This window comes from Pagrus pagrus (genome assembly GCF_965226575.1).
Source record: "Pagrus pagrus genome assembly, chromosome: 3".
Taxonomy (NCBI): domain Eukaryota; kingdom Metazoa; phylum Chordata; class Actinopteri; order Spariformes; family Sparidae; genus Pagrus; species Pagrus pagrus.
In genome coordinates this window covers 2,928,950-2,950,290 of record NC_140187.1, presented here as the reverse complement: position 1 = coordinate 2,950,290, position 21,341 = coordinate 2,928,950, and the positions used below count along the sequence as shown (strand labels likewise).

Below are 21,341 nucleotides of genomic sequence, written 5' to 3'. Positions count from 1 at the left end.
AAGTACAACACAGGAATTAAAGCAACATTATGTAGAAATGTGCATTATGTGTTTGCATTATTACCTCATTAATATTGTAAATATTAAATTATTCTCCAAAACTACACAGTGCTCCTTCAATGTTTATCTCAACAACAAGGTTCTAACTCCTCCATAAGCGGAGGCTGCTGTGTGAACACGTATGTTGTCACAGGAAAAATTACACTTGTCGATCAAAAATGTCCTTATACTTGCTTACAACTACACAATAGTGTGTTATTAACATTTAATTCAATGGTTTTAATACTGTTTATAAATACTAAAACTGACAAAATTTCAACGCAACAATCTTTTAAGGCAATAGTGATTCATTGCACTAGCTTTCAAAAGGGCCTCTGGATTTGTATTATTATTATCATTATCATCATTATTACTAATACTATTATGATAGTCATCATTAGTATTGTTATTATAATTGTTATGCACATTATTCTAATAATCATCATTATTATTATGATTTTCATCATCATTTCATAGATTTTTATAGTTTCTTGTTTGTCCTGTTTTTTTGCATCTGTACTGGAGTGGGTGGGGGTGGGCTCCTCCGTATAAGGCTGATGGCTTCTTGACCTGACACGTCAGTATAAAATATAGTTTGTATAAAATAAATATTATAATTGTTATATAATTAATATTATTATTGTTGTATTGTTTGTTGTTATATTGTTGTTGTGACTATATGTTATGAGGTGTTCATGTCATAAATCATATGTACTGTTGGGCCAGTGTTTTCCTGTGGTCAGTCTGTGTCTGTAACGTTATAACCTGTGGATCAGTGTAGTGTCGTGTCTCGTCCACGAGGTGGTGCTGCAGTTAGTTATCCGTTTGTTGGCCGGTGTCCAGGACTGTGACCCGCCCAGCTCCGGTCTGTATCCGCCTGTTTGTCTTTAACTTTACTTTCGCTTCACAGCCCGATGGCGCAGTCCATTTCTCCGTGTAAAGGTAATGTAAACGACATTTTTATCCTGTTGTACAGTTTGAAAACTCTTTGCTCATCTTGTTAGTGTTCACTTCTGTTAGCTTGTTGCTGTCAAACAGCAGAACTTCACCGTCGCTCGCTCGTTAACAACTTTGATAACAGTTAGTGAGACATAACGGCTCCCAACGGCTCTCCGCCATTTTATATTTTAGAGTTGTAACGCGGAGTTAGAGTCAGTCGGTCCTCGGTTGTTGAACACCGTCGGTTATACTGTGTTTCTGTGCAGCACCACTTATATTACTGACGGCTGAAGGCAGCTTCCCTGCCTGAGTCAGGCGGTGGAGGAGGCGGAGACGAGCCGCTGCTCTCCCGCTTCAAACTGGGCTCCGCTCGGCCGGACGCCTGCAGCAGGCAGCCGCAGGAATCCAGCTGTTAGAGCCGGTGAGTGTCCCTCATCATCCAGTGTGGACACTGCAGGACTGATGTGGACACAGTGTGGCAGTTACAGCTTTTTAAGGCTCAACAGGCTCATGAAGTGCTCTCAGAACTGTCCAGCAGTTAATTACTTTCGGTTCTGATCAGTAATGGGCCCACATAACTGTTAATGATCCACAGCTGCAGACAGTAACTACATGAAGGAGGCTGATCAAAGTTTCAATGTTTTATTGAGACTTTACTTCAGTTATTATCTGGATCTGTATTCTGGATCATATTATTCATCAGTAGTACAAAGTAACTACTTTTACTCAAATACTGGAGCCTACATAAGTACTTTTCAGGTACTTTTACTCAATAAAAAGAGACGTTTTACTGTGAAATGAGTACATTTACTTCTGATACTTGAACCATATGAAGCTGATGGTTTACTTTTAATAAGATGTTTAATGTTGGACTTACTTTTACTCCAGTAAAGCTTAGGAGTATTTTTTTAAAGAAAAAATAATATTTTCTGTTTTTTACGGGTTGTGGACAAAACAAGACATTTAAAGAAGTCATCCTGGGCTTTGAGAAACACTGACTGACATGTTTCACATTTTATAGACCAAACAACCAGGGACCTGGGAGTCGTTCACAGTTTGTGCTGAGGGGGTCAGTCTGTATAATGACATCATAGTAAAGGTTGTGAGACATTCATGTTTTTTCATATTAATTTGAATGTCCAGGATAACGTATCTGATTGTTAACAAACATTTTTAGACCGCACCAGCGTATTGTAGGTCAAAGCAGCCACATGACTACAGTCAACAACAGCAAGGAGATGAAGAGGGAGATAAATTCCCCAGACTCCCTTATAAAATCACTACATTTTGTGAGCTGTTGAGTCAGGAGAAGCTTTCTAAACTTTGTGAAACGCTGTCAATGACAAATTCTTAATTATTTGGTCCTTCTTGTAAATTCAGCATTGGTTTTAGCCTCGTTTTAGGTTTAATTCCTGCATCCATGCAAACAACTTGTTGATTAATCGAGAAAATGATCGTTAGTTGCAGCCCTTTTATTCACATATGTTAATATTTTTGCATATTCAGCTGACCTGCATTGCACTAATTAAATTATCTCAACAGTTCATTTGAGTTTACTAATTAGAAAAATACCAATTAAACACGTCTCTGTTTTAACAAGGGGCTGATATTCAGCATTTTCAAATTATTGGTATCAGAGATTTTCTCTTCTCACACAATGTCTCGCCCACAACACTATCTGATTGGTAACACGTCACATTTAAACTGAACACTGAATAATCTGAATCTGCAAAGTAACTAGTAAACAAATAAATGTACGACTATCGGTCCTAAATATCAGTTTTCAGTCTCCTTGATTTCTAATAATTGAAGAAAAAGAAATATCTGTCGACCCATTTCAAACCTAAAATAAATGACTATAATTAGAGTCTGTTACAGGAAACCATAAACAGCCAATATAAGTAGTGTTTTAATAAAAGATGTTTTTTTATCGCCAAAGATGGGAAATGATTGGATGTTATAACATTGAGTCTTAATTTCAGCTGCTGGTGTGAAATAAACAGCTGTAGCTTGTTGCATCAAGTCATGTTTTTACAGTGACACTCGCTCACATTATCTTACCTCAGTTACTGCTGCTGTGTCAGTGAATGTCAATGGTCCTCCATGCATGTGTGTGTGCTGCTCTCCACTTCACTACAGCTTCATGACGATCTAGTGGATTGATGGGTAAGTACAGCAGCTGAAGGCGGCTTCCTCTGCCTCACACTGACCTGAAACAGACAATAACAGCCACTAACTGGAGGAGCAGCTGATGGTTTTAAAGGAGAAATGATGTAACTGATCTCAGTTCATGTGCAGATGAAGCATTTGTGTTTCCTCTCCAGATTAAAGTGTGTGAGCTGACGTGGTTGTGAGATCAGCAGCATGGATCAGAGTGAGGACAGAGAGGAGGAAGAGAAGGTGGAGCGTCTCAGCCGCACCAGATCTCAGAGGTGAGATGAGGGTCTCCAGCTGTCCACGAGTCTTTTCCATGTCAGAGCTCAGAACTTAAAGCACTCCATCATCAGTATTCACACTCAAACAAAAAGTGCTTTATACATGAAACTTTAGCAAACTTGTACGAACACACATTTATATTCTCACATCTGACAGCTGCCAAGTTTCCAAGTCTTCATCTGTTGACTTCAGTTTAACATTTACCCCTGTATTTAGTTCAATATTTGTGCTGCTTTTGGCTCTTTTTGTGGTTTTTAAGGGAAAAATGAACCGATGATACACAGGCTGAAATCATTCAGCTTCATGTTTTATTGAACTTTGATCCTTCTTCTGTTTCTTTAGACTAATGATGGTCTTCCTTTCTGTGTAACAGGATCCAGAAGAGACCAGATTCTGCTGAAGCTGAACCTGAAGCTGAGCCTGAACCCAGCTGTGTGTCCTTTAAGAGTGACTGGTCAGTTGATCGTGGAATCGATTTTAAACGAGGACAACAATCCTCTGCTGCAAAGAGGTAAACTGTTGATGAAATTTAAATATTACTTCTAACTTTGATTTATCTAGATATGTTTCTTAAAAGCTGTATGTTTAGTTTCACCATTGTTCTTCACATTATAGGGAAGACTTTTTGTAGATCTCTTTCCCTTTTTTTTCTTTCTTTTGGTTCAATTTAGTTTGGTCTGTCTCTTATTGTGCTTTGTTTTATACTGCAATGTATTTTACCTTATTTATTTATTCATTTATATTTTTTTGTGTGTGAAGCACTTTGTGACTGCCTGTTTTAAGAAGAGCTATAGAAAGAAAAGCTAGACTTTACTTACCTACATACGTTTATATTCTCACAGCTTCATGTTTGAGTGAACTTTGATTCTTTGATAGCTGGTAAGCTTCCTCTCTGTCTAACAGGATCCAGAAGAGACCCGATTCTGCTAAACCTGAAACTGAAGCTGAGCCCGAACCCAGCTGTGTGTCCTTAAAGAGTGACTGGTCAGTTGATCGTGGAATCGATTTTAAACAAGGACAACAATCCTCTGCTGTAAAGAGGTAAGTTGCCGATAACATTAACATATACAGTAGCTGATTCGTGTTTTAGCTGGTATTTATCCAGATAAGTTTTTTTTTTTTTTTTTTTTTATCAGTATGTTTAATTTCAGCATTGTTCTTCCCTTTATGGGGAAGCCTTTCCACAGGTCTCATCTCTTGTTGTGCTGTGTTTTATATTATAATTGTATTTTTGCGTTATTTGTTTATTCATTTATATTTTCCATGTTGAGTGAAGCAGCATCTGTGTCTGAGGACTAAAAGGTGAATTTCCATCCCTGATGGTCTTCCTTTCTGTCTAACAGGATCCAGAAGAGACCCGATTCTGCTGAACCTGAGCCTGAACCCAGCTGTGTGTCCTTTAAGAGTGACTGGTCAGTTGATCGTGGAATCGATTTTAAACGAGGACAACAATCCTCTGCTGCAAAGAGGTAAACTGCTGATGAAGTAAAAATATCACTGATTTGTTTTCTATTTGTTATTAATCCAGATATGTTTTTTTTAAATCTGTATGTTTATTTTAAGCATTGTTCTTCTTGTTCTGCTCAGTATAACCACTTGTTCTGGGTGCAGTTCAGATCAAAACCTGTCTTTGTGTTTCTACCAGGAGGAAGCAGGAAACACCTGAACCCAGCAGAGTGTCCCTGAGGAGTGGCAGGTTTATGAAACATCATAAATCCTTTAAAGATGGACAGCACTCTGTTGATCAAAGGTGAGCATCTAAAAGTGATAAGAAAAATATGATGGATACGTCATCGATAGCAATAAAAAAATACTTAGATTTGTCTTAAAAATGGAAATGTTTGATTGTCTCAGGTGTAAGCATTAAAGGCAAACCAACATTAAGCACGTAACAAATAGGCCCTGGCCCTGGCATATTCAAGGTTCAAGGTACAAGGTAATTTATTCGTTATTACACAACACAGGGTTGCATAATGAAATAAAAGTTTGTAAACTCCTTCATGATGCACAAATTATACATAAATCATAGTGCATCTTTTGAATCCGGTCAGGGTGAATGTAAACAGCAGTAACAAGATGGTGATGATAATGTGCTCGGCATCTTCATATGTGTTGTTATAAACACAGAGTCCACCTCTCCTCGTCCAGCTGTAGTTCTGCGCTCTGTCGGCTCAGAACACGGTCCGCTCGTCATGTGCAACAGCAGATGTTGTGGCGGAGACAGGTCTCTGTGGGCACAACAGTCTCTGATTTTGTTTCTGACCAAACATTAGCCAGGAGCAGCCTTAAACCAAGCTGTATTAGCAACCATGGCTCTGATTCTGACCCGCTTCCTCCCTGGGGCGGTCCAGCTGGTCAGGTTGGATGGTGGAAAAACACTATGCGCCGTGATGGTCTGAAAATATGGTGATGGTCTTAATCCAAAACACCTGCTTTCTTCTTTCTTTGATGGAGAGGAAATGTGCGTGTAAATATCAGCTCGCCGGTATGGCAGTTTTATTTTTTGATTCGGACAAAAATCAGAAACTGAAAGCTTCACTGAAATGCAGACTGGAGTGTTGATTCTGGGAAAATTCTGATTCAATGTGGTAATTATTCTTGGGCTCAAAGGATCTGCCCGTGTTTGTCTCTGCATGGACAGACATAATGTGAGCTTCTTGTTCATGATTCCTCCACAGAGTCGACCCGGAGAGCTCAGAGGTTCCCAGTGGTCATTCTGCCCAGCAGCATCAAACACACCTGGACTCAATATTTATGGTCTGTACAACTTTTACATTTATTCATCTATTCACACAAATCTCCCTACCGCACTTTGAAGATTAGTGGATCTACAGTCTGTTCAACGTGATTCTAATGTTTGGTTTCATGATTTTAGTTTGACTGTGCTCTTTATATAACGTTCATTTCCAGCTGCTGGAGGAGAACATCGTTTCATTTGTGAAGAATGAACTGAAAAGGGTCCAGAAGGTTCTGAGTTCAAATCACCCAGAGTCCTTAGAGAGTCAGATGGAGGATGAGGAGGTGATGGATGGTAGAGAGAAAGAGCAGAGGAGGAGCAGCAGAGAGGCCTTTTTGAAGATCACATTGCACTTCCTGAGGAAGATGAAGCAGGAGGAGCTGGCTGACTGTCTGCAGAGCAGTAAGAGGATTTCTCCAAATATTTAACAAGCTGGATGAATGGAGCATTTATGTCTTTGGAGATGGAGGAAAAATATGTTTATAAGCATACATTCTTTATGGGAATTAAATTGTCATATTTTCTTTATCAATGACTTATTGATCTTCTGTGTTGTGTGTTCATTCAGAAAGTCATGCTGGTGTTTGTCAGGGTAAACTTAAAACTACCATGAAGAAGAAGTTCCAGAGTTTTTTTGAGGGAATCCCTAAAGCAGGACAACCAAGCAGTCTGAACCAGATCTACACAGAGCTCAACATCACAGCGGGAGGAACCGGAGAGATGAACGCTGAACATGAGGTCAGACAGATTGAAACAGCATCCAGGAACACTGCCACACCAGAAACAACAATGAGACAAGAAGACATCTTCAAACCCTCACCTGGAAGAGATGAACCAATCAGAACAGTGATTACAAAGGGAGTTGCTGGCATTGGGAAAACAGTCTTAACACATAAGTTCACTCTGGACTGGGCTGAAGGCAAAACCAACCAGGACATAGAATTCATATTTCTATTCACCTTCAGAGAGTTGAATGTGCTGAGAGAGAAAAAGTTCAGTTTGGTGGGACTCATCCATCACTTCTTCACTGAAACCAAAGACGCAGGAATCACAAGGTTTGAAGAGTTTCAGGTTTTGTTTATCTTACATGGTCTGGATGAGTGTCGACTTCCTCTGGACTTCCACAACACTGAGATCCTGACTGATGCTACAAAGTCCACCTCAGTAGATGTTCTGCTGACAAACCTCATCAGGGGGAAACTGCTTCCCTCTGCTCGCCTCTGGATAACCACACGACCTGCAGCAGCCAATCAGATCCCTCCTGACTGTGTTGACATGGTGACAGAGGTCAGAGGGTTCACTGACCCACAGAAGGAGGAGTACTTCAGAAATAGATTCAGAGATGAGGAGCAGGCCAGCAGAATCATCTCCCATATCAAGACATCACGAAGCCTCCACATCATGTGCCACATCCCAGTGTTCTGTCGGATCACTGCTACAGTTCTGGAGGATGTGTTGAAGACCAGAGAGGGAGGAGAGCTGCCCAAGACCCTGACTGACATGTACATCCACTTCCTGGTGGTTCAGTCCAAACTGAAGAACATGAAGTATGATGGAAGTGCCGAGACAGATCCACACTGGACTCCAGACAACAAGAAGATGGTTGTGTTACTGGGAGAACTGGCTTTTAAACAGCTGGAGGAAGGCAATCTGATCTTCTATGAATCAGACCTGAAAGCCTGTGGCATCGATATCAAAGCCGCCTCAGTGTACTCAGGTGTGTTCACACAGATCTTTAAAGAAGAGAGAGGCCTGTACCATGACACAGTGTTCTGCTTTGTTCATGTGAGTTTTCAAGAGTTTCTGGCGGCTCTTCATGTCCATCGTAAATTCTTCAACTCTGGTGTCAATCTGCTGTCAGAAGAACCATCAACAAATGGATCTGCAGAGACACATTTCTACCAGAGTGCTGTGAACAAGGCCTTACAGTGTCCAAATGGACACTTTGACTTGTTCCTCCGCTTCCTCCTGGGTCTTTCACTGCAGACCAATCAGACTCTGCTGCGAGGTCTGCTGACAGAGACAGAATGTAGCTCAAAAGCCAATCAGGCTACAGTCGAGTACATCAAGAAGAAGCTTGAAGAGGCTCCGTCTGCAGAGCAAGGCATCAATCTGATCCACTGTCTGAATGAACTGAACGATCGATCGCTAGTGGAGCAGATCCAACAGTACCTGAGTTCAGGAAATCTCTCCAGATATTATCTCTCTCCTGCTCAGTGGTCAGCTCTGGTCTTCATCCTACTGTCATCAGAGAAAGATCTGGATGAGTTCAACCTGAAGAAATACTCTGCTTCAGAGGAGGCTCTTCTGAAGCTTCTGCCAGTGGTCAAAGCCTCCAAGAAAGCTTTGTAAGTAGGATATTTTAAAATCAATAAGTGATCTTCTTTCTTTTAACAGGAGAGGTAAATAAATAACTACTTACTGGTTTCCTTACTCTTGTCTCTCCAGGTTGAGTGGTTGTAACCTCTCAAAGAGAAGTTTTGAAGCTCTGTCCTCAGTTGTCAGCTCCCAGTCCTCTCGACTGAGAGAGTTGGACCTGAGCAACAACAACCTGCAGGAATCAGGAGTGGAGCTGCTGTTTCCCGCAGCAGAGAGTCCACATTGTACACTGGAAACTCTCAGGTCAGATTAAGTCACAGTTTGTCTTCAGTTATTAAAGTAATTCCTAAAATTTTAACCTCCATAAAACAGCCTCAATATTTCACATATCACAGGACAGAAAATGTTTGAATCTTCCAATTCATTTTGTTCTCATTCATATTTGCAGATATTGTACAGCACGACATGAACTGTGGCTGAGATCGAGAATCTCATTTATGTTTTGTTAACATTTAACATTTTTTGCTGGATGTCTGTTTATTTCAGATGTAGGAATGATTAATTATTACATATTCAGCTTGTTTGGGGTAAAGCTGGAAGGATTTTAACGTGTTGAGAAGAGATTATATGCGACCCAGCATGTTAACACAAATGTTATGTGTTCTTTTTTATTATTTCCTCTTCAGACTGACTGGCTGTAGCCTCTCAGAGAAAAGCAGTGATGTTCTGTCCTCAGTTCTCAGCTCCAAGTCCTCCAGTCTGAGAAAGCTGGACCTGAGCAACAACGACCTGCAGGATTCAGGAGTGAAGCTTCTCTCGACTGGATTGAAGAGTCCACATTGTAAAATTAAAACACTCAGGTCAGATCAGTGTACAGTTTGTCTAAACTTATTTAGATATTTCTCCAAAATTTCAGCTCCATTTGACTGAACTTTTAACAACTTTTGTCCCGTAAGGATTTGAAGTTACACAGTCGAGAAAATGTTTTATTTTCCTGGTGTAGTTTGTTCTAATTCAGACTAGGGTTGGGCCGATGGACGATGCCATCGCCGATTGCTGACAGCCATCGATTACTAATCCCTGACCATCATAACATCGTGATTTAAAGGCTCCTCACCAGAGAGCACAACTGAGTGGCTTGTCCCCTCAGAGTTGCCATAGGGCAAGAGTTGTTGTTGTTTGTGATATGTGGGGAGAGGAAATGAAAAACAGTATGTTGCTGCTCAGTGCACTAATATTACATCTCCATGTCCCGTTTATTATTTTCTTATTAAACCAGTTCAGTCAGGCAAACCTAAGATACTTGGCTAAATTTGTGGCAGCAGTGTTTCTTTTCCCACGGGCGGCTGTTTCTCTCAGTCGTTGCCGTTTTTATACAGTTTTCTAAGCTTAGCTTCCTTGGCTAGTCGGCCAACGTTGTTTTATGCACATGAGGCTGAACAAAGCTAAATTACTGACATGTGGTGTGGAGACGAGGATGCTTTTAAACCTGGTAGAGAGATTTATGTTGTGGTAACGGGAGCTAGTTTCCTCTGCAGGGTGAGACAGTTGGAAAATTATGTCAGAGCAATGGTGGGAAACTGCGGCTACAGTGGTGAGCTAATATGCACCTGCTGCTTTACAACAACACTAAGGGGACACGCTGCCTCAAATTCATAAACATTGATGTCATCGTCCATCACAATGTTCACTATAGACATCGTCATATCCCCATTCGGCAGACATCACCCAACCCTAAGACAGACTCAGTCTGGCTGAGATTGAAAATCCAACTTATTTATTTAGTTGTAATAGCATGTTACTTTTATCAGTGGATGACTTTTAATCCCGATTTAATCAAATTAATTGCCATGTTTCCAACAGCCCAGAGTAATACAGCAAGGATTTTGTGCTGGGAATTGATGCGTTACGTAAAGTCCAGACTCAACGTTTTAAAATATTATTTGTCTTTTCTTTTTCTTTTTTTCATTTTCAGACTCAGTCTGTGTAACCTGTCCAAGGGAAGCTGTGAAGCTCTGTCCTCAGCTCTCAGCGGCCAGTCCTCTAGTCTGAGAGAGCTGGACCTGAGTAACAATGACCTGCAGGATTCAGGAGTGAAGCAGCTGTCTGCTGGGCTAAAGAGCCTTAAACTGGAAACTCTCAGGTCAGTATTAATTAACCCCTCCAACTGATGACGTTGATGATTTACATTTTTTTGATAAACAGCTAACCTGTGCAGGCTTTTATCTGCTTTTATGATTCATGTTAAATTACATTACCAAACAAGCTTTTCACTCAATAGTATTTTTTTAATGATCTACTATTTAAGTCTTCTGTTGCATTTTGGAAATGTCAGTCAATGTGGATCACTTTCCCCTAATAAGTTTTTTGAAAGTAAAACAAGAAGCAACACAATATAATACATTTTAACGCCTATCATTACCCATACTTGCGTTTCCACTTAGCCTATACTGAGACAGAGTTCATGTTTTGGAATCAAAGATTTATTAAGAATAAAAGACAGAGCCAGAACTTCTGGAGGAATAAACACACGGAGTCCCACAGACAGCAGTGGAGGGGAAATGTACTTTACCTCATGTATGTAACGTTACAGAGGACAGGTGAAAAAGACGAGAACCAGAGTCTCTGCTGAGTGCTGAGTTTAGTCAGAGGTTGACCTGAATTCAGGCACAGACACACACTCTGTGTGTATCTGCTAATTATAATCTGACATGACGCAAAAAAGATCACAGGCAATATATTCTTGTGGATTTCTCTGGTTTGAACATTATTGGACACATTTATAAGGACACAACTCAACAAAATATATAAGAGAAATATCACAAAAGTCACATATACTCCAGGGATGATCTGACGTGTGTTGTTTTGTGTGTCTGCAGGCTGTCTGGCTGTCTGATAACAGAGGAAAGCTGTTCTTCTCTGGCCTCAGCTCTGAGCTCCAACGCCTCTCATCTGAGACATCTGGACCTGAGTTACAATCATCCAGGAGACTCAGGAGTGAAGCAGATTTCTACTTGGCTGGAGGATCCACACATTCTCAGGTATGAAGAGGCCAGCTGCAGCTCCAGACAATCAGTCTGATAGAGAAACGTTTTTTTGTGTCAAAGCTGGTGATAGATAACCTGTCACCTGGAAAGTCGTCTATGGAAACTGTTTGATAAATGAAACTCTCATCAAAGCCAGTCAAGAGAAGAGTGAACACATGCTTTCCATCAAGAAAAGCCTTCAGTGTCGTTCTTTGCTCTTCATTCAATGAAATATATTCTCCAGTTCTGATATAACTGATGCTATAGCAAGTACGCTAAAATCCTCAGGAGGGATTTGTGAGAGCACATGATCCGCTGCTGGTTCTTCTGTGGCTTCTCAGGCTCTGTTGTCAGGGTGCCAAGCTTAGAGGATGACGCGTGACTAACAGATTCTACTTTAGTCATACGTCATTGTTTTAAGTTAGTCGTCAAAAAATATTTGCTGATCAGTGTGGCTCATCAACAAAATCTAAAACCAAGTTTAAAAAGAAAAACAAAGAGAGTGATGTCATGTCCATGTTTGTATGCTGAAAGAAGATGCTGCTCTGACCCCACCTTCCTTCCCTTAGGGTGGAGCCTGCTGGAGGCCAGTGGTTGAGACCAGGTCTGAGGAAGTGTAAGTGTGTTTTCAATTTAATTCTTGAAAAGCAAAGCAGCACACATTCAACCTTCTTCAAACTGTGACATCCCTCATTCAAATCTCTGATGTCACGAGTCATCATCAAACTGTCAATAAATGAACAGATGACAGATCAATAACTGCTGCTGTATTGTGACTTGTTCTCCCCGTCAGATTCTTGTGAACTCACAGTCGACACAAACACTGTACACAAACAGCTCCAACTGTCTGACAACAACAGGAAGGTGATGTATGTGGAGGGGGATCAGTCATATCCAGATCATCCAGACAGATTCGACTGCTGGAGGCAGCTGCTGTGTAGCAATGGTCTGACCGGTCGCTGTTACTGGGAGGTCGAGTGGAGAGGAGGAGCTCTTATATCGGTTTCCTACAGAGGAATGGGAAGGAGAGGAAACACCACTGACTGCAGGTTTGGAGAGAATAATCAGTCCTGGAGTCTGATCTGCTCTGACGGTTCTTACACCGTCTGTCACAATAACAGAAGGATACCCGTCTCCTCCTCCTCCTCGCCCTCTGCCTGTCACAGAGTGGCAGTGTATGTGGACCATCCTGCTGGTATTCTGTCCTTCTATAAAGTCTCCTCCAACACACTGGTCCACCTCCACACCTTCAACACCACATTCACTGAACCTCTTCATCCTGGGTTCGGGTTTGGGTTCTGGTCCAGGATTGGTTCTTCAGTGTCTCTGTGTTCTCTGTAGGATGGAGAGTCTCCTCCTGTTTGAGAAACAGTCACTGCTGAACAGATCAGTTGAGTCCGTCCAGGATCACACAAAGCTCATGTTAGCTCGGTTCAAGGTCCAAAATTGACACCGCCACCAAAAGTAAAAATCTGTGTTGGCGAATAAAGTGAATGAGATCAGCCACCACTGGTGGGTTGCTCAGTTAGGCTTTCTCCACTAGCTCAGTGTTTTCTCTTCTAACATTTAACCATAGTAAGTAGGGCTCATTGAAAGTACATCAGAATCTTATTGTGATTTCAGACAATAAATCATCTTAGATTTTGGATATTATTAAATCGTGATATGGCATAACTGGGGTCTTTTCCTGGTTTTAAAGGCTGAAAACTTACCAGACTTTTCTACTTGTTCTAATATTTGTCTTCACCCATTTAATCACTATATCCACATTACCGAGTGTTAATATTCTGTGAAAGTACTAATAGTCATCCCTACAATATTGTCGCAATATCAATAGAGGCCTTGGTCAAAATATTGTGACAATATTTTCAGGTCATATCACCCAGCCACAGTAAGTAGGATTTCACACAACTCTGCTGAAGAATGCAGGACGCCTTAGTAACATTACATGAACAGGGACTTTTGATTGCTGTTCTGCAACAGTGAACACAACACAGCCTTTCAGTCGAGATTATGCTTATCCAGCCACATTACAGCTGACTAACGTGACTACCCCTTATAGCAAAGCAATCTTCTGTGGCTGCATTAGAGTATATTTACACATACATATATATACAGGATACACACATATATTCATATATAAGAACACATATATATGTCTTTAATTAAAAGTCGAACATAAACAACAGTATACCGGTGATGAGTTGGTGAACTGGTTATTGTCTTTGGTTTATATTTGACATTTTTTACATACATTCCTTTTATCCTATAGCACTTTCCTTAGTCATCATTTTTACAGTGCATCGTTGTGTTGTCATTGTGTCTGTCACTTCTAAAAGTGTGACCTGGTTAGAAGTTTTACATTTCATGTCATTTTTACAGTGTATCTCCTGGTTTACCTGTTCTGATGTTGATCATGTTTTGTTTGTTGCAGTTACTCACTGTGACCACAGCGGGGCAGTGCAACTTGATTATCTTGTCCTGATTTCTTTGATTTCAGAAAGCATTGTAGTAGTGAATTAATACTTAATCATATCTACACTCAATTAGCCTGACTGATATTGTTGCAGCTAAGACTGCTGACATCACAATTTATATGTAGAAGAATAGTAGATGACAGAGGGAGTAACTGCAGCACTCCTCATCTCATAACGTCATCAATCATGATTAGTATGGATCCCTAATAAGTTCTGATGATGCTTGATACATTTCAGTGTCATGTAGTGTTGCAGTGACTCAGTTTGACCACTGGGTGTCAGTAACTACTCCACATATCAGTCAGTTAAGTACTATAACAGGCCTATTCAACTTCTTTTTTAAGGGCAAGATTTGAAAAAAGTGCCGAGGGGGGCGACTTTTACATTCCCTATGTCTGACCTGTAAAGCTCATAATTAAAATGTGTTAAAACAATGCAATTCTATTTTAAAGAAGAAATATTACAAGCCACCAGTTGAGCAGGTCTGTACTATAAGATAACTACTGACATCAGTATTTACAGCAGTGTCACATATAGTGTCATTATTATCAGACTGCTGAACATTAGTGCTGAAATCATTTGTAATAATATCAGTGTGAATATTATTGTTGTCAGTTCTCTGTGAGTCAGTTTACCTTTCCAGTTTAATATGAAGCACTAATGCGTGTATTGGACGTCACTGTTGGTTACCAATAATCACAGTGATGTCTAATCATATTTTGCTTTTTTATCATTCAAAAACATTTCATGTGATTTGTGTAAATGACATCATGCAGTTTATGTTTTCACCACCAGAGGGCACCTCACAAAATGATGTAAAAAGAGAAGTTATTACTAATACCACAATATAAAGACTGAATTGTAACTAAGATATTACAAAGTGAAAGCACTTAAGGAAGAATAATCCACTGTGATATGTTTTTATAGATTACATGATAAGATTTTTTTGCACTCAGAATTTTACAGTGGTGGCTGGTTGAGGTGGAGTAATTTTGTATTTGTGAAGGACTGAAACTAATGATGTTTTCATTATTGACCAATCTGCTTATTCTTTTGTATAATTTTTTTTAATTATGATTCTTTATATGTGATTGGTGTCAATAAAGAAAATAAAAGGCTGTTTTTGAGTGAGTGTGAAATTTATATTGTTCATCTGTATCACAGGCAAAATGTTCTGTGTGTAATAAACAAGAAGGTGATATGAGAAAACAGATGTTGTCCAAACTGTGCTAAAGGCCAGCTTCAGTCAGGTGGATGAAACATTGTAGACACCGTGAAATAATTTGGTATAAAGATGTGCAGCAGACTCTGTATGTGCAGAGCCACACCACAGTGAAATACTCTGCCAGGCTTTATATCTCCAAATGATTAAAGACACAACTAAAAGAGTTACTCTTGAAGGACAGGAAAATAATCTGACTTCTTGTGGTGGTCTCAGTCTGTTGGAGGCTCACGTTTCTGTACAGCCACTAATCGTCCCACCACTGCTCTTTAAGTTCTTGTCTCTGAATCTCAAGAAAAAAAATAGCTGTGGTCTCTAGCTGCATATTAATGTGTAGCTGTTCACACCTCTGTCTTCATACATTTAAAAAGTAACATTAAAATGCAGTCAATATAAATGTTTCCTTTAGTTTTTTGAAAGACAAATATTCAGGAACAAAAAACCTGACAAATCTTGTGGCTCTAGGCCTGTAAAATGGGGAGATTATGACCAGCAGTGCAAACCACCACTCTCATTCTGACCACTTTCCTTGTAATTGTTTGGGTAACAATGACTCCCAGCTTGGAGGTCCTGTCTATAATCACGGCTCACTGACACACACTTCAGTCTGCAATGAAATCCCTACAAACAGACGGATTCAGAGACGGTAGGCCCGGACACAGCATGTAAAAGGCCTCCCACCCCTCCGACATACAGAAGAAAGACACAAGGACTGAGACACAAGATGATGAAGCAGAACTCAGGTGCTGCTGGTGGTTTAATACAACAGCACACTTTGTGAAATATTATAGCAAACTATTACAGAGAGCCTGAGATTCAGGTTCCTGCTATTAAAGCAGAGCTGTTCAGCTGTCAAACTGATCCAAGTCACTTTTCTAATGTTACTTTGTATTCTCTGTATTTTAATGAAATATTACAGTGGCCTCTGTCATATGGAAGGAAAGCTTTTTTTTAGAGATTTTTAAGAACAACATAATGAAAGGCATGTCCTTGAGTGAAAAGCTCTGTTGAACACTAAGTAAACATTCATTCATTATTTCAGATATTTCAGATTAAGTTAAAAACTACAAAATGGAACCACTCAAGAGAGGGTCCATCTCAGCTGCTGCCCTGCTCAACTCTGCATGTTTAAACTACAATTGTAAAAGCAAATCAGCTTGACTCAGTCGAGGCCAAAGGTGCAGATGGAAAACCCCCTAAGTACAACCAGCAAGATCTCATCTTTTATTCCTTCATTGTTCATCAGTTCCGTCTAAAGAGTCGTTACTGCAGGAAGACAATTCACATGATATAAAAAAATAATCAATATAAGCTACTAACATATGGCTTGTGTAGTTACATAGTTACAAAGGGGTTAACCTAAGTCAGGCCATACAACAATATCAATCATATTATATTCATACAGGATTAGTAGCATACTGCTTTTATTTATATGTTTCAATATTTATTCATGCTTCATGTTTTGGCCTTTTCATGGCTTTACTGATAGGACAAGTTAGGGAGATGACAGAAAACAGGATGAGAGAGCGGGGGGATGACACGAGGCACAGCGCCACAGGTCGGATTCGAACCCGGAGCCGAACACGTCCTCTGTACATGGGGCGCCCTAATATATACATTTTTTTAACGTACTGGTATCCAATCGGTACTCTGTATCAGCCAATTCACATTAAGGTATCTGGAAGATAAATCTGATATTGAAACATCTCTAGAACTGTGTGGAACTCAACATTTTAACTAAACTTGTCTTTGTAAGGCTCTTAATGTTCAGGACCCTGGTGACAAAAGTTTGTCCTCAGTGGGTCAAAAGTAAGTTTTGTTTTTGAAAGGGTAAGCAGACATACAGTACCATCGAGTGAAAAGCTTAAAGGAACAAAGCTAATTCCTGGTGGACTGTTGTTTGCTGTGTTTAAAGAGCAGCTCCTCAGGGATCACTGACTGCTTCCCAACAAAGAGCGTCATTACTGACATTGACCTTAAGCACATTTTCTCAGTGGACTGTGATGCAAGACATGTTTGTTCCAGAAGTTTCTCTCCTCTTTTTGAACAAACATGACCAAGTACAACTTATTTTATTAAAAGTGATACGAGTTGCAAAGTGAGCTGCATTTAACAATGATTAATGGAGATAATCACTAATACACCAGATCAATGGTGGTGCAGATGCTGACCTTATTAAGCAGGTCGGGTATCAGCCATGACACCACTGATCCATGAGAATTACAGTTTCTGTGTTAATGTCATTATAAAAATTCAGTATTCAGTTATACATGCGGTAATGGCGGCCCAGACTCAGTTTAGGGCCACATCTGTCTCTGGTTTAATGTTATCTCACATAAAATGATTCCAATTAATTCTAATTAAGTGTACAGATTTTAAATTTGGGGAAAAAAAGAGTACTGGTACAATATCAGATCAGTATTCTGTATTAGCAGCAGAGCATGGATACCCGACCCGAACCAGTCAGGACCCAACAGGCCGGGCCAGACCAGGTTCAGACATAAATTTAGAAGTGATGTCTGTGTTCAGGCTGGGTTTTAGTCACGTCACTTGACATGGTGCTTTCAAGTTCTTCAAGGTGACAGGAAGTGGCAACGACAATCTTCTCCTCCCCCAACCCCCTCAAGTGGATCTGTCCATCCATGTAATGTCAGAGGTCAAACGTTAAAAAATCAAATCAATTCAGACAGAAAGAGCCAAGTTTAAACCAAAAATACAAATGAAATGGATGCTGACACATCAGAGGTATTGTAAGAACTGAGAAAAACATTTAGGTCGTTTATTGAACTAAAATGTGTCATACAAGTAGCTAACACTGTGCGAAGGTTGTGTGTGTAACGTTAGTGAGTATGTGGTTGAAAGAGAGAGTGTGAATGATGCAACAACTTCATGGTAAATTTGTGATCACCACAAACAAACTTTGACTTTCTCTGAAGGAAAGTTCTGTTAATTGTTCTCACAGTAAAAGTTCATAAAAAAAAGAAAACAAGTCAGACATATGTGAAGAACAAAGCTGTCCTCCTCTGGGATCACCAGTTGATTTGTCCACAGAGGACATGTTTGTGTTTTAAAACAACCTCGTTAATGTCGCAGCACTTCTCTACTGAGTATGCTGCAACTTGTTTTTCACTGACCAAAAAGGTCATTTAAAGTCTTTAATGTCACAGCTAATAGACTCCAGCTCTTTCTAATTGCAGATTCCTATAATGACAACAATGAGAAAACCTCTCAGAAGACTTATCTAATAAATCCCTTTGATGCTGTGTGCCTCGCATGCTGGATGCTACATAACAAACAACCCCAGTGTGTGTGACCTTTAATGATGAAGCCTAATGAGGGTTGATGAGATGGTAGCTCGTTCTGTGTCCTGCAGCATGACTCACTTCCTGAATACACAGAGGATTACTGAAAATGTCAGAAGGTCCCAAAAGTCTTTCCTCTGGAAAGTGCAACAAACTCGTGCTCACAGTAAGTTTAATCAAGTGAGTCAAATATTATAGGGAAGTGTCGTGAAGTGTCACAACATTTGTTTAACAGAAAAAAGTTCCAGAAAGCAATGAGTGACTTCATAACATAATATTATAACAGACAGAGCTGAGTCCAGAGGCATCATTTCTTATTTCCAGGTTTAAATTTGAAGGATCTATTAAAATACAAATTGTATCTGTTAAACATTAAACCGATGAAAAAGAAAAGATCACATAGTGGAGGAAAAGTGAGACAAAAAATCACACACTTAATCAGATTAAAAATTAAAAATCAGATTTTGTTCTAATGTGAACTTTTATAGTGAAGCTCCAGCCAGTATTGGAGTTTTGAGACCAATTACAATACTGTTTTATCATTTACATACATGAACAAAAAACTTCACTATACAGAAAAAAAACATGACTGCGATTATTCTGACAGACATTGTAATTGCGAGATGATTCATTATTAGTGTGAATGATCATTTTTGCGTCACTTAGAGTACAGCTTCTGCACACCTGTGGATCAACAGGTGTGTAGGAGAAGACCAAGGGCCGGTGAAATCAGGAAAAACTGCACACAGTTCAGCTCACTTGCGATGAAATTTAACGTTTCGGTACTGAGACCTTCATCAGGTTATCTTGATGAATGTAGGCCCGGACATTTCTTCAGCACTACAGTACTTCACACACATTTGGTGACTGTGATTTAGATCATTTCATAATAATAACTAATAATAATTGTTCTGGTGTTTTTGATGAGTTTCTTGATGAGGATCCCTTCAATGTAAAGAGTAAAGTACATAGTTTGCTCGGCGGTCTCTATAAAGGCCGATCAGAAGAGACGATCAGATAACCACACAAGACAGTTTCTCCGCTGTCCCTGAAATGTTATAGCGTACTGCACTCCATCACATAAAACATGTTTGGGACGAACAAACTGTCTGTTTGAAATGACAAACTGACTACTGCTGTATACGCTGACTACAACAGAGCTCGTCATCTCACGCTGTTACCATAGTTATCTCTCTGTCCACTGTGCTGTCTCAGTGCTGGCTACTCAGTGTGAAACCTAATGTTACAAGAATTGGTCTACAGTACCGGTCCATCAATCCCCTCAGTCACAAACAGCTTGCTGGCAGGATCTTGGGAATATTTGGGCTGGTTAAACCAAGAGGGCACTGAAAAACCATATTTAAACCAGCAGGAGAGGAGCTAGTTAGCTGTTAGCTTTCGCTGTGTTTGGCTGACCGAGCTAACAGCTAATGGAGGTAATTGCTCCGAATGTCATGTGTTTTGGACACTGCACGAAAGAGGGCGATGTGACTTCCTGAACAGTCACTTATCACACATTAGGTAGTAGTAAATCAGGTTTCAAGCGCACCATGAAAATGTTATGTAAGTCAAAGAATGATGTGACTTGGAAGCCAGTTTTAATAGTGGCCAAACTGTGTAATTACATCGTCACATGATGTACTTCGACCCCAAAAGATTTTTTCCCATAACCTAACATTGTGAAAGAAGCGTCTGTAAAATGGTGGATACATTTTGATGAGCATCACAATCCCGCGAAATGACTCATTTGACTGTCATTGAATTTGCGCCATTAAGTCAAATAAAATTTGGAAAGTCAGAAGAGTCGTACGATTCAATGATTTTATCCCGATTCAAGTTAGCTGGGCACTAAACCGGAAGTTAGCCGGCTTGGTCGAGCTTTGTTGGCTTCAAAGCACCAAAGCAGCTTTGATTGGAATGAACGGCTGTTCTCCCTCAAACGCTGTCCAGATTTGATATAACGTTGTTGGGTGGGACCCCCACTTTATCAAACGTGCAAAGTTTGGAGCAGATTGGACCATTTACAGCTGAGTTACAGTAACTTCCTGTTTTATGACGAATCATCAATAATCGCCACGCACCTGCCAACAAGAACTCTTTTAAAGCTTTTCATACGTTTTCATTACAAAAGTGTTAAGTGTAGTCTGACAAAATTTTAAGTTGATCTGGTTAAAGCTGTAGGAGGAGCTCATTAAAGTACAAAAGAGAGCCGAAGTCACACCCCTTACGGTTTCCCTCATTGGACCTTATTTAGGAAAAATGTTGTATGGTAGTAAATGAAGAGAGATGTTGGTCAATTTAAAATTTAATTTTCAAGTCAATAGAGTCTCAGTTTGTCATCAAACTAATGAAATATCAGTCTGTGAAAATACGTCATTACGAAGACGACACAGCCAACAGTCTCGTTAGTGACGTCCTCTTGTTTAATGTTCACCAAAACCCGTAACTTAAACATTGTAGAGCTGCTCCTGTATATTAGCAGCTCACAGAACTGACCAACTCTCCCTTCACATAACCGCAGTTGTGAAAATATGTGATTTACATCTTTTTAACTACCTTTTCTGAGCCCAGTTAGCGGTGTTGTGTTGAGCGAGACGATGTAGTTCACTGAGAACTTTAACACAAAACTACATGATTTTTAACTTTAAGACAAACCGAGACTTTATGACTTGAAATCGTATCCTAAAAAACTGACTGCAGACATTTGTGTGATTTGTGACACAATTCAAACAGGAGGACGCAAACATTATTTGTCTTTATGCAATGAGTTTTTAAGCCATAAAATGTCTATATAAAATGTCAAGGCAGTCGATTCAGAAGTTATTTTGGTATTTCAGTCTGGAA

The 21,341-nt window shown here is 39.9% G+C and overlaps 1 protein-coding gene and 1 long non-coding RNA gene across 6 annotated transcripts in view; one reads left to right on the top strand and one right to left on the bottom strand.

The window, feature by feature from the left end:
- Positions 1-21,341, bottom strand: part of LOC311255408 — a 109,335-nt gene that overhangs the window by 3,990 nt on the left and 84,004 nt on the right. For both annotated transcript variants that reach the window (XR_014622369.1, XR_014622370.1), the window contains exon 3: positions 3,040-3,188. This is a non-coding gene — a long non-coding RNA (uncharacterized lncRNA). The remainder of the gene's footprint in view (positions 1-3,039; positions 3,189-21,341) is intronic.
- On the top strand, positions 751-15,092 carry LOC311255403 (uncharacterized protein). 4 transcript variants are annotated; one of them, XM_084349847.1, is made up of 16 exons: positions 751-981; positions 1,245-1,399; positions 3,303-3,410; positions 3,788-3,925; positions 4,318-4,455; positions 4,758-4,883; positions 5,060-5,164; positions 6,093-6,171; positions 6,325-6,553; positions 6,720-8,499; positions 8,600-8,773; positions 9,157-9,330; positions 10,446-10,613; positions 11,350-11,511; positions 12,066-12,112; positions 12,290-15,092. In XM_084349847.1, exons 3-16 carry the CDS (start codon positions 3,343-3,345, stop codon positions 12,835-12,837), a joined length of 3,936 nt encoding a protein of 1,311 aa, XP_084205973.1. In that variant the 5' UTR covers positions 751-981; positions 1,245-1,399; positions 3,303-3,342; the 3' UTR covers positions 12,838-15,092. The 4 variants fall into 4 exon arrangements, with proteins under 4 accessions (XP_084205973.1, XP_084205974.1, XP_084205975.1 ...); XM_084349848.1 differs by lacking the exon at positions 1,245-1,399; XM_084349849.1 differs by lacking the exon at positions 4,318-4,455.

Excerpts from the sequence above, each read along its gene's own strand:
- LOC311255403 (XM_084349848.1), top strand. The coding sequence starts at position 3,343 with ATGGATCAGAGTGAGGACAGAGAGGAGGAAGAGAAGGTGGAGCGTCTC. Across the intron at positions 3,411-3,787 it reads AGCCGCACCAGATCTCAGAG|GATCCAGAAGAGACCAGATT; the intron begins GTGAGATGAGGG and ends TCTGTGTAACAG. Across the intron at positions 10,614-11,349 it reads CTTAAACTGGAAACTCTCAG|GCTGTCTGGCTGTCTGATAA; the intron begins GTCAGTATTAAT and ends GTGTGTCTGCAG.